Source organism: Mizuhopecten yessoensis, unplaced genomic scaffold, assembly GCF_002113885.1.
Source record: "Mizuhopecten yessoensis strain PY_sf001 unplaced genomic scaffold, ASM211388v2 scaffold10317, whole genome shotgun sequence".
Taxonomy (NCBI): domain Eukaryota; kingdom Metazoa; phylum Mollusca; class Bivalvia; order Pectinida; family Pectinidae; genus Mizuhopecten; species Mizuhopecten yessoensis.
This window is the reverse complement of record NW_018408486.1, coordinates 243,500-256,525: the sequence shown is the minus strand read 5'-3', so window position 1 is coordinate 256,525 and position 13,026 is coordinate 243,500. Positions and strand designations below refer to the sequence as shown.

Genomic DNA, 13,026 nt, shown 5'->3' with positions numbered 1-13,026 from the left:
AGCGACCCTATTTCACGATACCAGGCGGGCACACAGACAGGAAATGCCTTGTTGAGAACTATATGGGTGACAATCCCCTTATTGAAATAGCCCCAATACTTAACAGTAGGCCAAACATATTAGAACTTCCACCTTTACATCAGCTCTGTATGGCGCGCATACTTGCTCGACAACGGCGTGACATGAGATATGCGCTAATCTCACCTGGGTAAGATCGTTATCAGGTCAACCTACCTGGACAGGTACATCCAATGAAGTGATACAGGTAAATACCTGTAGGGGTATCACTTTGTGTACACAAGTAACTTAAATCTAACGATGACCTTACATGCACAACACCTGGGCTGTATATGAAATCATGATACTATAATACAAAATTCCAAATACGTGTAATTCAGATTTTGAAAAAAAGAAAAGTTCATTTAAATACAAAATTATTCTTGTGAATCACACTTCTCCATTCAGAATGAAATTCTGTCATGAAAGAATGAAATTCTATCATGTAATTAAAAACCTAGGAACATGCAATACATTTGAACAGTAATGAGTTTGTATTCAAATGTATTGCATGTTCTTAGGTTTTTGATAAACAAAATTCCAATAAAGAGGAGGGTAAAAAATAAGTATATCCATATTGTGTCCGTACATAGGCCACTAATGGTGTTTTTATTATCTTTATAAAAAGAAAGCTTCTGAGGGTCCATTAAGTAGCTGCACTACCACAGCCACCATAGCAATGAAAAATGTGTTATAAAAGAATTTTTACTACCTCCCCCTGAAGAAATTCCTACACGTAACCCCCCACCATGAACGTCAGGTAAAGTGATGCTGTAATATTTATCCTATCTCAATGTTGTTCTTTTGAACACATGTACATTTATAAAAACTCACTTCTACATATTTTTTGGTCTTCCATAAATCAAGTGCCACTCAATATTTTCTAGATCTGCACCGCAAGGATATTCAAATGATATTGTACGCCAAATCTACGTAACCATTATACAATATACCTAAAATACCATGCTCAATAAACAAACGTTTCATGCTATATAACACATAGGGGCCGCCAGATAGACCTTACAGGCATGCTTTTTATCACAGACACTCTTTGAGCACAACCCAAAATACTTCCCTAATCTCTGAAGTCAATCTTTTTTGTCTGAAGCTGTGATTTTGAAGGTAAGGCCGATCTGAAACTTCATTGCTAAAGGTTCAGGTATATATATCGTAAACAGAGTATACCTCTAAAGCTAGGCAATATTCCAATATTGTAAAAAATGTCCCAGAGTGAAAGTGTATTTTACTTGTTACAGTAGTAATTCAAATAAAGGCTTAAATTTACAATTTGCCGAATTTCCAAAAAGTTGCAGTAACTTTAACTGTAAATAGTTCAAATTTTTTCCTCAACTTATTTTGATGAGTGCTCTCCCAAGTTACTGCAGATTGTATAATGTTTTCCCTCAACTGATTTTGAAAGTTGTTCTCCAAAATTACTGCAGATTGTATAATTTTGCCTGAACTTATTTTGGTGCTTGCTCCCCTAAGTTACTGTAGATTGTATAATTCTGCTTCAACTAATTTTGATGGTTGTTCTCCAAAGTTACTGTAGATCGTATAATTTTTCCTTCAACTTATTAAAGGCAGTGAAAATTCAAATTCTGCTGAGGCCTGTTTAAGACTTGGCCTGGATAATGTAATACGTACAAAAGTCTTCTTGAAAATTATAATGTTCCTCTAAACTTATTACGGGTAACTCTTCAGAATAAAGAAATGTTCATTTGATTGACATATTGGAAGGTGATAATTCAAATAGTGATGACATTCACGAGAACAGACATTTTTTTTCAAAATGAGTGCAAAACTTAAAGGATCCTTCAGCATTCTTACGATTGTAGAATTCCTCGACATTTTTGAAAAAAACCCACTCTATCTTGAGTGTAAGTAACGAAAACTCTTGCTTTTTTTTGTGCAAAATTGACAGCACATTCTGCAATTAATATTTTGGAATATAGGGTATCTTGTAAAATTCCGTGACATTTTTGAAACAAAAATCTCTATCTTGAGTGTATCAGATAGAGATAAGGGTATCTTGTATGAGAGATAAAAAGATGAATATTTAACACTAGGGAGATTGATGCATTGCTTACATTATCTTACCAATCGTTTAACCTTTCACCACTGAAGACCACAATGGACTCATCAAGATTGATACATGGTCAAGTTTACTTAAGTTACATAGGGGTGAAAGGGTTACAATCTACAGTAAAAAAAACATCTTGCTGAAAAAATGCATATAATTCTACAAGGTGTGTGTTCATTGGGTCAAATACAATATTTGCTCAAGATTGAGTACAGTTTTTTGTGCAAATCAAGGGCGTGGTTTTATTGTAAAAATAAAACGAGCTTGATGATTTTTTTCGTAAAACACTTCAGGTGGTCCTGGCTAGTGTCTCTTTACCTGCTGTTAGACTGACATCTTCTCCTATCATAGTTTTATCACAAACCACCTTCCAAATTCCACGCCCTGTTGTCAATCTAAATTTTAACGGGAGTTGTTACCAAAAAGCTTGCAACTTAAGATAACCTAGTCAAAATATTAAAGATATGAGATGAAAATACAACTGTTATTTAAATTCAAAATATTTAAACCAGATTTTTTGGCATAATTTGAAGAAAAAATGTCGGCGAACTTTTATCTAGCTTAGCCGTTAAAGCATTTTCTGAATAGATAACAACTTGATTGAAATTATTTTCTTATATTATTCAAATTCTGATTTAAAGAATTAGAATGGGTTTGGTAGCATTACCTTTATGTGCCTGATTTAAATTTAAAAGTTAGCTACCCATGACCTGAAGAAGTTCACTTGATAACATATATACATATTGTAATTCAATCTGATTAAAATCATATGTTACATGACTTCATTAACTGTGCCGCGGTCAGGGTCACGTTCAGGTGACCTTTATATTTATAAATACTCATTAAATTTTGACCAATCAGGGACCCTCTTTCAAAAGGGCGCTCAGAGTTGTAACAAATATGGCGGACATTGATGAGAATGATGCGAAAGTTCTGAAGTTATTTGAGAATGATCGTCTAAAACCCGAACAGAAAAAGATATTCGAAGTTTTATTAGAGAAAAAAGACTGTATGGCGGTGTTGCCTAAGCAATTATTACCAAATGGGTACGTTTTCCTTGGCGTCGTAGAAACGTCAGTTCCCTGCGCCGCCATATTTGTTTTGGAAAACTAATCTGTTCGATACCCCTCGCTATTCATCTATCAACCATGATATTCTGATTCGCTGGCAAACTTTTGCCAGCGCGCATCTGATTGATTCATCTAAAGGTCACTTGAACGTGACCCTGAACGCGGCACACTCAGGCGGAGCCATGTAACAGATGATTTTAATCAGATTGGTTGTAATTTGTTGAAGCAGTTAAGAATATTTTGTTTGTTTGTTAATTTGTCCTAATACAGGTATCTAATTAGAGGTAAGTTATTGCCAAATGGAGACCAAAATCCTTACTCAAATGAATGGAAATGTTTACATATTGGGGATATTGACGAAATATAATAAATTTTCAGAAAAAGAACCAAGATAATTTTGTTGCTCATTCAGAAAAACATGTTAGTAAAATTAACTGATCAACTATCACAGGCCTCAGTGGTAATCCTATAAGCTACTGAGAAAGAACCACATCCTGAAATGTTGCCGCCAGAATTTTGCCCATGGTTGTCCTATGATATACTTCTGTAACAGTAAAATACTGTGGAACAAGCCCATCACAGCTAGACCCAAACTGAACTCTGACCTTGATGGTCTTAATTACATAAAAGCTACATCTGTACATGTATACTGGGAATATTGGGACAAAAATGATCACAAAGTCCAGCACATATGTTTTTCAATCAATCAGCTTTAATTATATAAGTAGCCAGACAGATGACCATATGGACACATGCAGTTCTGAGTTTCTCTTGTAATCCAAATCCTAAATTTGTAGCCACGGTGATAATGAGACAGAAACTGTGTGAGGGCTGCTTCCGACACCTGTTTTGAGTTAATTTTAGCCGGTTTGAAATTCTGTATATATAACAGGACCAAGGCCCTAGTAGGGTTCCACTTGACCAGTGTATTCTCCATATGTACAGGAAGTGGGCTATAATTCTTCAAGTTTACTGACCTGTCAAATTTCACAATATCTGTAGAACAATTTATGATGCTACGATAAGTTGACTTATTTCCATAAATACAAGCAACTCAATTTTATGTTTTGGTTTCCAAAAAACAACGAAAACAGGAATATGTAAAATATCATGCATAAAATTTCTATGAAAATAGAATAGCAACTGAAATTTCTATTAAAATTTTTAAGAAATTATATGTCCCAATGAAAATCAATATTCAAAATTCAAAGTTTTGAAGTTTAAATGAAATGTACTTGTACACAAATAAATGACAAACATTCCATTGCATGCATTCATTGTATCAATGATTTGGGAATAACAAAAATGCAGGAAGGAATTATTTCTTAAGAATCTGGTTTAAAAGGTCAAATTTCACTTTAAAACAGTCATTTCCTGTCTCACTTCATGTAGTCACCCTTGGTCAATTTCTGTTTAAATTTCAACCAGATCAGTTTCAACTGTGAGTTCAAAGCTGCAACTGCTTAATTTCACTTTTCACATCATTACAATGATCACAAACAAAGCTAAGTTTTGAGTTATAAATTTTGTAATTGACAGAGACCAACAAACATTGAAAAGTTTAAATATTGGCAAACGATAACAGACTTAATCGCATTGACTTTTACAAATTTAACAATACCTTCAAAAACAACGAGTCACATTCGGAAGTATTATTTACTGTCAACCAATTTTGTCAAACCGATTGTTTTTTGTTCTTTTGTTTGGACAATAAAGGAAAAGATTGTCTTTGTAAGAAATGTTACCTTCGAGAAAATAAAACCATAGGGCAAGCTTTAAAGGGACTTCATAATTATAAGGCAAGTTCTGTTAAGTCAGCCTTTTTACATCCAGATATTGTCAGTATCGTTTATACAATCAGATTTCCATCAGACTTACTTGTCTTGATAATTTTCATATCTATGTTGTTAATATTTACCCAAAATATCACAAACTTATCCACAAATGTATTTTTTATCATCGAAACTTATCCACAAATGTATTGCTTATCATCGAATGTAATGTAATCTACGTACTGCAGTAGCATTTTCGAATGTCAACCACTTTTTATGAAAACAATAATGTATCACAAACTTTATTAGGTCATAGCTTTAATGTTTAACCATAAACATTTAAGTCTTTAGTTTGTGTATTATTTTTTTCTCGGGGATTACAGAAGATATATTAAAGGGGCCTGCCTGGCTACCAGAAGGATCTCGATAAACTCATTCACCCCTGAAGACACATTTGAACTCTTCAAAATCAAAGGTGGAATAATTCATTATGAGATTTCAGGGGTGAATGAGTTAATATTCACTGAATCTGAACTTGTTCCCTTTATGAATTTTTCGAGTGCCGATCAAGAGTTTCTAAAATTGAGCAAAATTAAGGCCAGCATATAATGTATAGAGAAGTCAAAAATATCAAAGATTTGCTTCATTTTTGATGATCGAATTTAAGTATATCTACTACAAAAACACACTCATGTCGAGTCAGGGTCAAAAACCACCTCATTTTGTGGTTACACACAGACTTGTATGATCACTGGAGACTTAAATTACAAATTTACCTATCCCATATCCTGGAAAACCTTAATAGATGTAAATATTATGCATAATGCTCCTTTTAAAAACTCTTGCTAAAATAAGAAAGTGTCTACTTTCAATGTCTGGTTACTCTTATATTAATCCCCTCAGCAATTCCTAGTTAGGCTAAAAGTTTGTTTTTGCATGAAATCTTAAACCTTCTCTGATTTAATTCATTTGTTTTTTCTTTCAATTTTTGATATACACAGGTGAAGAAACATTATGTGTTGTGTTCTAAAAAGGATTTTTTCCGTTAGCAGATTTGAAAATGAAATATTTTGCTGGCAACTAGCTTTATATACATACAAAGTAGATAATGTATGCAAGTGTTGAAAGCAAAACTAATATTCAAGGCGAAACTCAAACTGAAAGATAGTTAAACAATTTTTAAAATGCACATGTATACATGTAAGAAAATAAAAGTAGGTACTTGTGATAAGTGTGATATGAGTTTCTGACACTACCCCCAGGGCTAGACACACGTGATTAGTGTGTCCCCACACGGATGTCCAATTATCTCAGGTACCTGGATCATGTTTACAGGTAGCTATAGATCACAGGTGTTACAATCTGACCAGGATATGGTGGAAATACTAGCCCACAGGCAAAGGAAGCTAAAACAGGTCATTAACTAGAAAGTCACCTTTTGAAATTCCCCCAGGAGGTGATAAAGCTTAAACACTAATTGATATTAGTCTCCCTGTGAAACATATTTATAAACTGTAATTGCCGGCTATTTAACTCGTGTCATCACTTTAAAAGGCGTACAAAAGACATCTGACTTAATGACAATTTTGTAATCATTCTTCAAGTCAAAATATGTAATTATATGGTGTTTTAAAAGCAGCATTTCAATAAATTTAATGTTGTGATTTAAATAAGTTATGTATAATTAGTTTCAGTATGATATAATGAGTTTCATAAAATTACAAATATGTGAAATAGCTACAAAAAATTTTCATACAACGTCATACCAACTAGACTGATCATCCTTTAATTTTTTTTTTATTAAAAATTTTCCTTTATTATGACCCAATGAACACATGAATATTACTAAATTGATGAAAGGAAGCGTTATGTTTGTGACAGCGGATATAAGACCAGTTCTTTTGAAAAAGATTTTTAAAATGATAGAAATATTATGCACTTTAACAAAAAAAATCTCATAAGGTATAAATATACATGTATACTTAAGCTCAGGTAAATGATAAACTTGCATTAGTCACTGTTACACCACAAGAATGTGGATAATGTTTTAACCCTGAGTCATAATGTTGTAAGCTTAATTAAAGCAAAAATGAAGACATCAAAAATACAACTGTCTTTTAAAAACTAAAACTTGACAAGATATTATGCAGAAACCTTCTTATTTTTCATGCGATTATTCAATATCTGTGAAAAGTTTGGTAATAAATATCAGCTTTATTAATATTTTCTTACAATAATGCACATTTCAAGCTAACAATGCTTTGCGATTTAACTGTACTTACACAACTTCAAACCACAGCTTTGCTAATCAGATCAGCCTGATTTGCCGACCATGACTTAAACTTGTGACCACCTATACTGTTTTGATCAGCTTATACAGATTAATAATAAAATACATTAAAAAAAATTGTCCTTTCTTTGAGAAATTATCCTGTCCGGAAGCAAAAATACCAAAATGTTTGCTAAGCAAACTTTATATAAAAATACATGCAATCGGAATGTGAATTAGTTTTGTACATGAATAGCTGAAACTAGTTCTAAAGATTAAACTGTTTAGATACAAAAGGGTATGAAAAAAAAGAATGACCAATGTTTTTTTAAGCTAAGTCTGATACGAGGGAATGACCTTGACCAGAAACCGTACATTAAAACTAAATATTTCAAATTATATATTAACTGTCAACCCATTTTGTCAAACCGATTGTTTCCTATGTGTTCAGTTATTTATATTTATGTAATTTGATTTAGATTGATTCAAGGATAAGAACAACTTGTTGAACCAGCTTGTACTGTATACACACAACAAATGTATGATCTTCAAAGAAACCTGTTTTTTCGCTTTTACGATCAAGACTAATCTCCATTCTTAGAACAACATGGTAGGGTAATTTGGACTAGCGGGGTGTATGTTTCCATCAATCAAACAGTTATGTTGTATTTCAACAGCCTGTGTTGATGTATTAGCATTTAGCACCTGTTTTATTTGGCCATATGATAACAGGAGCGAAGCCAATGAATTTTTTGAGATAAAAAAACAGCCAGCACTGATAATAATACAATGATATATCACTCAACCCCAAAAGCTTTGGCAACTCAATGACTCAACTGGTTCAAGACCATACAACAGCGCTGCTTTTATCATACGCTAACAATATTAATGACTTTATTATACCTCAATAATTTATTAATTAGAAAGTACAACATTAAACCTAATAAGTTCCCAGTGTCATGAAGAATCAAATTTGATCTATTTCTGTCGAAAGTTGATAACAGTAAATTATGAACTTACTATGAATGGTGTTTATTCTAGCTATTATTTCTAAAGAATTTTATAAGGTCTGCATTTTACAATTGTCCTTTTAAAATTAGCAATGCTTAAGGTGAAATATTGTATATTAACCTTTTTGTAGAATCATATCAGACTGAATCAAAAAGGTTATATTAGATATGATATAAGGACTAAAAGATACATGTGTAAGACTTGAATTTCAACTGCAAATATCCTTGTATTCACACTTTTAATTGATAAAAGATGTTCAATCAAGATTTGTTGCAGACAGTGGAAAAATCCCTCAAAAAATGTGTATATAATATACCACAGGAAGTGCCATCTCATTATCTGATATACATAGGTCGATATTTATGTGTATTTTGACATTCTTTTGATGATTTGACCATTGGTCATCACAATCGATGATTGACTGCCATATAGGATACACATATACATATATGTATATATTTATACAGTTTAACTTCTGGTATTCTTATTGATAGAACTTATAAACAGATGATCAAAAGATTTACTAACTTTTAATGTTAATAAACAAATAATACATACATCGTATTACAAAAGTGAGATTTAAATTTGTTTAATTTAACAAATCTTCATCAGTCAGGTATTTATGACAAGATAATTCAGTCGTTAGGTATTTTAAAGAATTCATAATCTTTTTATTTTGTCATCCAGGGACTTATAATCTATACTATACTATAATCATTAAGCACCTTTTTATATTTAATTATTAATTAAACAAACCAGGTGGGTGTTTTTTTTTTTATAGAAAACGTCATCCGGTCTAAACCTCACATTTAAGATATATATAGGGGAACTCAATTTTCATTAGGTACCATGGATGTTTGTTTGTGCAAAAAAAAAATCGCTTCTAAAATAGTTTTTATATTTTGTGTCAAATTCAAGTGATCTGGTATACTTACCATCCAATATGCACCACTTGCCATCAATTTCTGCATTCTGAATGTAGGAATCTTCAATTGTAGGATCATAATCTTCAACGAACATTTTCTGGAAGAATTGTATCGTTAATGCCGACTTTCCAACACCACCATCACCCACCACCACGAGTTTATAAGTCTTAGCATTGTCCCCGTGTAAACCCTTGGACATCGTGGAAAATGTTGCTGTTATTCCTAAAGTTCACACACTATACTAAAAACACAACCTTTAACTTCACAAATTGTCTTGGTATGAATACCCTCCCGTTACACAATTAGAGATTTCCTCTCGGATATGATAGCTTATACAGGAGGAAGTAGACCCTCTGGAGCGAAGTGCTGCCCTGAAGAGCGAATGACACAATTTCTCTGTAACACAGGTTACGCTATTACGTTTTAGGATCGCACAGAGATACAGGTAAATATCCCCAGAGTGTTACCGAGACCTCGTGGTACGGTCCGAAATGGTAAACACACACTGTCAGGCTCCCGTTAGCGAACTTAGTGTCTCTAACCGTTTAAAGTCCTTGACATGCGCCAGAGGTAAGTCAACATACTGCCTTATGTTTGTGTAAGATGGCTTTCACCGCCGGTAAACGATTAACACCTAACGAATCTACATTACTGCACCTAGATCGTTTGAGCTGTCAGTTAGCACGTCAAAGATAGTAATACTAATACACGGCCAATATGGCTGGGCTGTGAAATATCAAAGTTATTTTTAACGACAAATTTGATTGGTTAATTTCCAAATCCGTGAAGAATGTCGTTTGTGATTGGCCAACAGGTGCTCTTTCGCAATCAACGTTTGTTTACTTTCCAATGTGAGATCGTACGGTATGTCTTTGCAGCTATGACGTGGTATGTTGGCAAAAAATCTGAAGAATCTGTCTAGCAATCATGCTGTGACAGCACAGAATCGATAGAGACTGCGCTTTAAATGCCATGCAGAGAAAACGTGACTTCGGGATATTTGTAGGCCTTTTGGCAGAGATGAGATATGTAAGAATGGTGTGACCGTACCACCTCCACTCCGATCACGAACCCGGGATACCCAAGGGATCGCCACCTATGTAAAGCGGTCAGATTGTTGACAATCTTCAGAAAAAAACTTGTGAATATTTCACAACGTCAGTTCGTCATGACTTCTGATTTTGGCATTCATGTTTTTCACAATAAAGGATGGTCAGATATGGGGGAGAGATATACGTAATGTCCAGGTGCAGCCACAGGAACATGTCGAATTACCGACGTTTCGCCCCAGACCATTTCGCCCCAACTTTATTTCAAATCGCCCCATTTTTCAGTTCATGACAACCACATGTCGCCCAGAAATTCTGTATCGCCCCAACCGATACGAACCATATCTAATCTTGTGAAAGTGGCGGTAATTATTGCCAGTTCCACATAAATATTATTGATCAATTGGCATATTTTTTTTTACATTAATAATAATATTTGCTTTAATGTTCATGTAATGTTTTTTAAAATATTAATTGTGTTGATGAGTTATCAGTTTGCATGTTGATGAAAGAGCTAGTCATCAGTCAGTTTGTGAAAAGTAAAAGATATGCCGAATGATGTACCACGGATTGAGTGTCTGCCCTTCATATTACATAATATACATGTAGCCCCTTGCCCCTCAAATTATAAGACGACAGGCTTGGATGTTTTATCTTGTTTATTCCCGTAGGAAAAACCTGTAATATTAACAAACGAATACTCGCTCAGGTAAAAAACATTGGAGCCAATGCAGTGCCTGACCATATAGGGTGGTCGGGTGCCGCGCAGTGGATAACTGGATATTGCACTTGCCTTTCACCAATGTGGCCGGGGTTCGATTCACCGATCGGATGTGGGTACTCCGGGTACTCCAGTTTCCTCCCACATTTAAAGACCCCCTGCGCACTAAAATTCGGGCCAACAAGGGTGATTAATATAAGTTGAAATAAATTGTTTCATAATTGTTGTAAAATAGACAAAGTTTATAACATAATAAGCAGTTTGGCCCGGGCTTCATCAGTTGAGAAGCAAAAATATTAATTGTTCTTACCCTAAAAATTTTGAGAATATCAGCATGAATGTCAGCTATTTCAAATTTTCCACGATGAAAAACGAAAATGATAAAGTTGGTTTGACATGATTGTTTTGTTTTTGCCGGTTGACTGGTAGTCCTTCATCCGAAGATCATCACCAGGTGCACGAAATGGAAAAACATAAAGGATAGTTTGATTGAAAGCATAGGAATGTGGGGATATGTAGGGAAGGAAGACAAGAAGGAGAGAAGAAAAGATGAAAGTAAAAAGATAGAGTTGGAGTTTAGATGAGGCGACTGTAGTTGATCTTCGAAACATCTGTTTTCAAGATCCGTTTCCAGGGATTGGGCATTGCACACATCGCGATATCTCTTGGCAAGCTTTTGGCACTGGATTAAAGTCTGAGGGTAGAAAGACAATCTGGTATCCGACATTGGTGACTTGGCTGAGAGGACGGGAGTTAAACTGTTTATTACGAAGGTTAGCCTTACTTGGGTCGTCACGATGTCTTATCCTTGGTCCTTTAATGTTTGGGGTCTAGCTGTGTCTTTCTTCATGACTATGCTTGATGAGTGTCCAGAATCTCTTGCAGCTTTCCATGTTCTCCTTGGCTGGATTTTCATCCATTGGTGTTATGAGGCCCTTAACATAGCTCCAGTACGATTCCCTACACAATCGTTGTATGAGGTGTTTGGACTCCTTTATCCGATGTGTAATTTCCTCTGATGGTTTCTTCATAGATCTAATGTACAGAGTTATAATACTTGGCAAGTAGGTACCTGGCATGTAGTGCTATAAATTTCCTCAACAAAATGACCTTGACCTACCTACCGCAAGTTTCAAATGTGTTAAAAACCTTTAACAATAACCAGGAGGTTCAGAGTACTGGTACTTGGCCAGTAGGTACCTGGGACAAAGTGATATAAAGTTTCCTCAAATAAATAACCTTGACTTACTTTCAAGGTCACAAGGGTAAAAAGTGTTAAAAACCTTTAAACATCTTCTTTTAATAACCTTGAGGCCTAGAGCAATGATATTTGGCCAGTAGGTACCAGGGACAGAGTGCTATAAAGTTTCCACAAGTAAATTATCTAAACCCACTTTCGAGGTCACTGGGGTCAAATATGTAAAACTTTCAAACAAATTCTTCTGATTAACCAGGAGGCCCAGAGTAATGATACTTGGCCGGTAGGTACCTCGGATAGAGTGCTATAAAGTGTCCCCATTAAATTAATTATCTTTACCTACTTTCACGATATATTTACAAAAGTTCCACTAGTTCGTTTAAATGTGACCATTCAGTTGTCATATGTTTTCACCATTTCATCATTATTATGCCATGGTGCATCTACCGTCGTCTGTCCGTCGTCCATTGTCCGGCATCAGTGATATACTTTAAACATTTTCTTCTGAATAACTAAGAGGCCTATGAAAATTATAATTGGCCGTTAACATACTAGGATGAAGGGCTACCTAGTTTGTTCAAATAAATGACCTTCACCTATTTTCAAGGTCACATGGGTCAAATATGATTAAACCTTTAAACAACTTCTCAATAACATGGAAGCCTAGGGTTATGATATTTGGCAAGTAGCATGCTGGGATGAAGGGCTACCAAGTTTGTAACAAAAGGCCCAATGGGCATGCATCGCTCACCTGGTATAAATCTCACACTTGTAACCTTAAAAGTGATCTAAAATAAAGCTACAGGCAAAATATCAGTATTTATGATTAAAATTCATTCAAAATACCCATTTATTTATTGTGATTGAAAG

The 13,026-nt window shown here is 34.5% G+C and overlaps 1 protein-coding gene across 1 annotated transcript in view; it reads right to left on the bottom strand.

Annotated features, from left to right (window-relative positions):
* LOC110460098 (ras-related protein M-Ras-like) overlaps window positions 1-9,906 on the bottom strand; it is a 29,925-nt gene extending 20,019 nt beyond the window's left edge. Inside the window, exon 1 of the mRNA XM_021512816.1 lies at window positions 9,198-9,906. Within this exon, the coding sequence (XP_021368491.1) occupies window positions 9,198-9,387 (190 nt within the window). The 5' untranslated portion in view covers window positions 9,388-9,906. The remainder of the gene's footprint in view (window positions 1-9,197) is intronic.
* Between the last annotated feature and the right edge of the window lie 3,120 nt (window positions 9,907-13,026).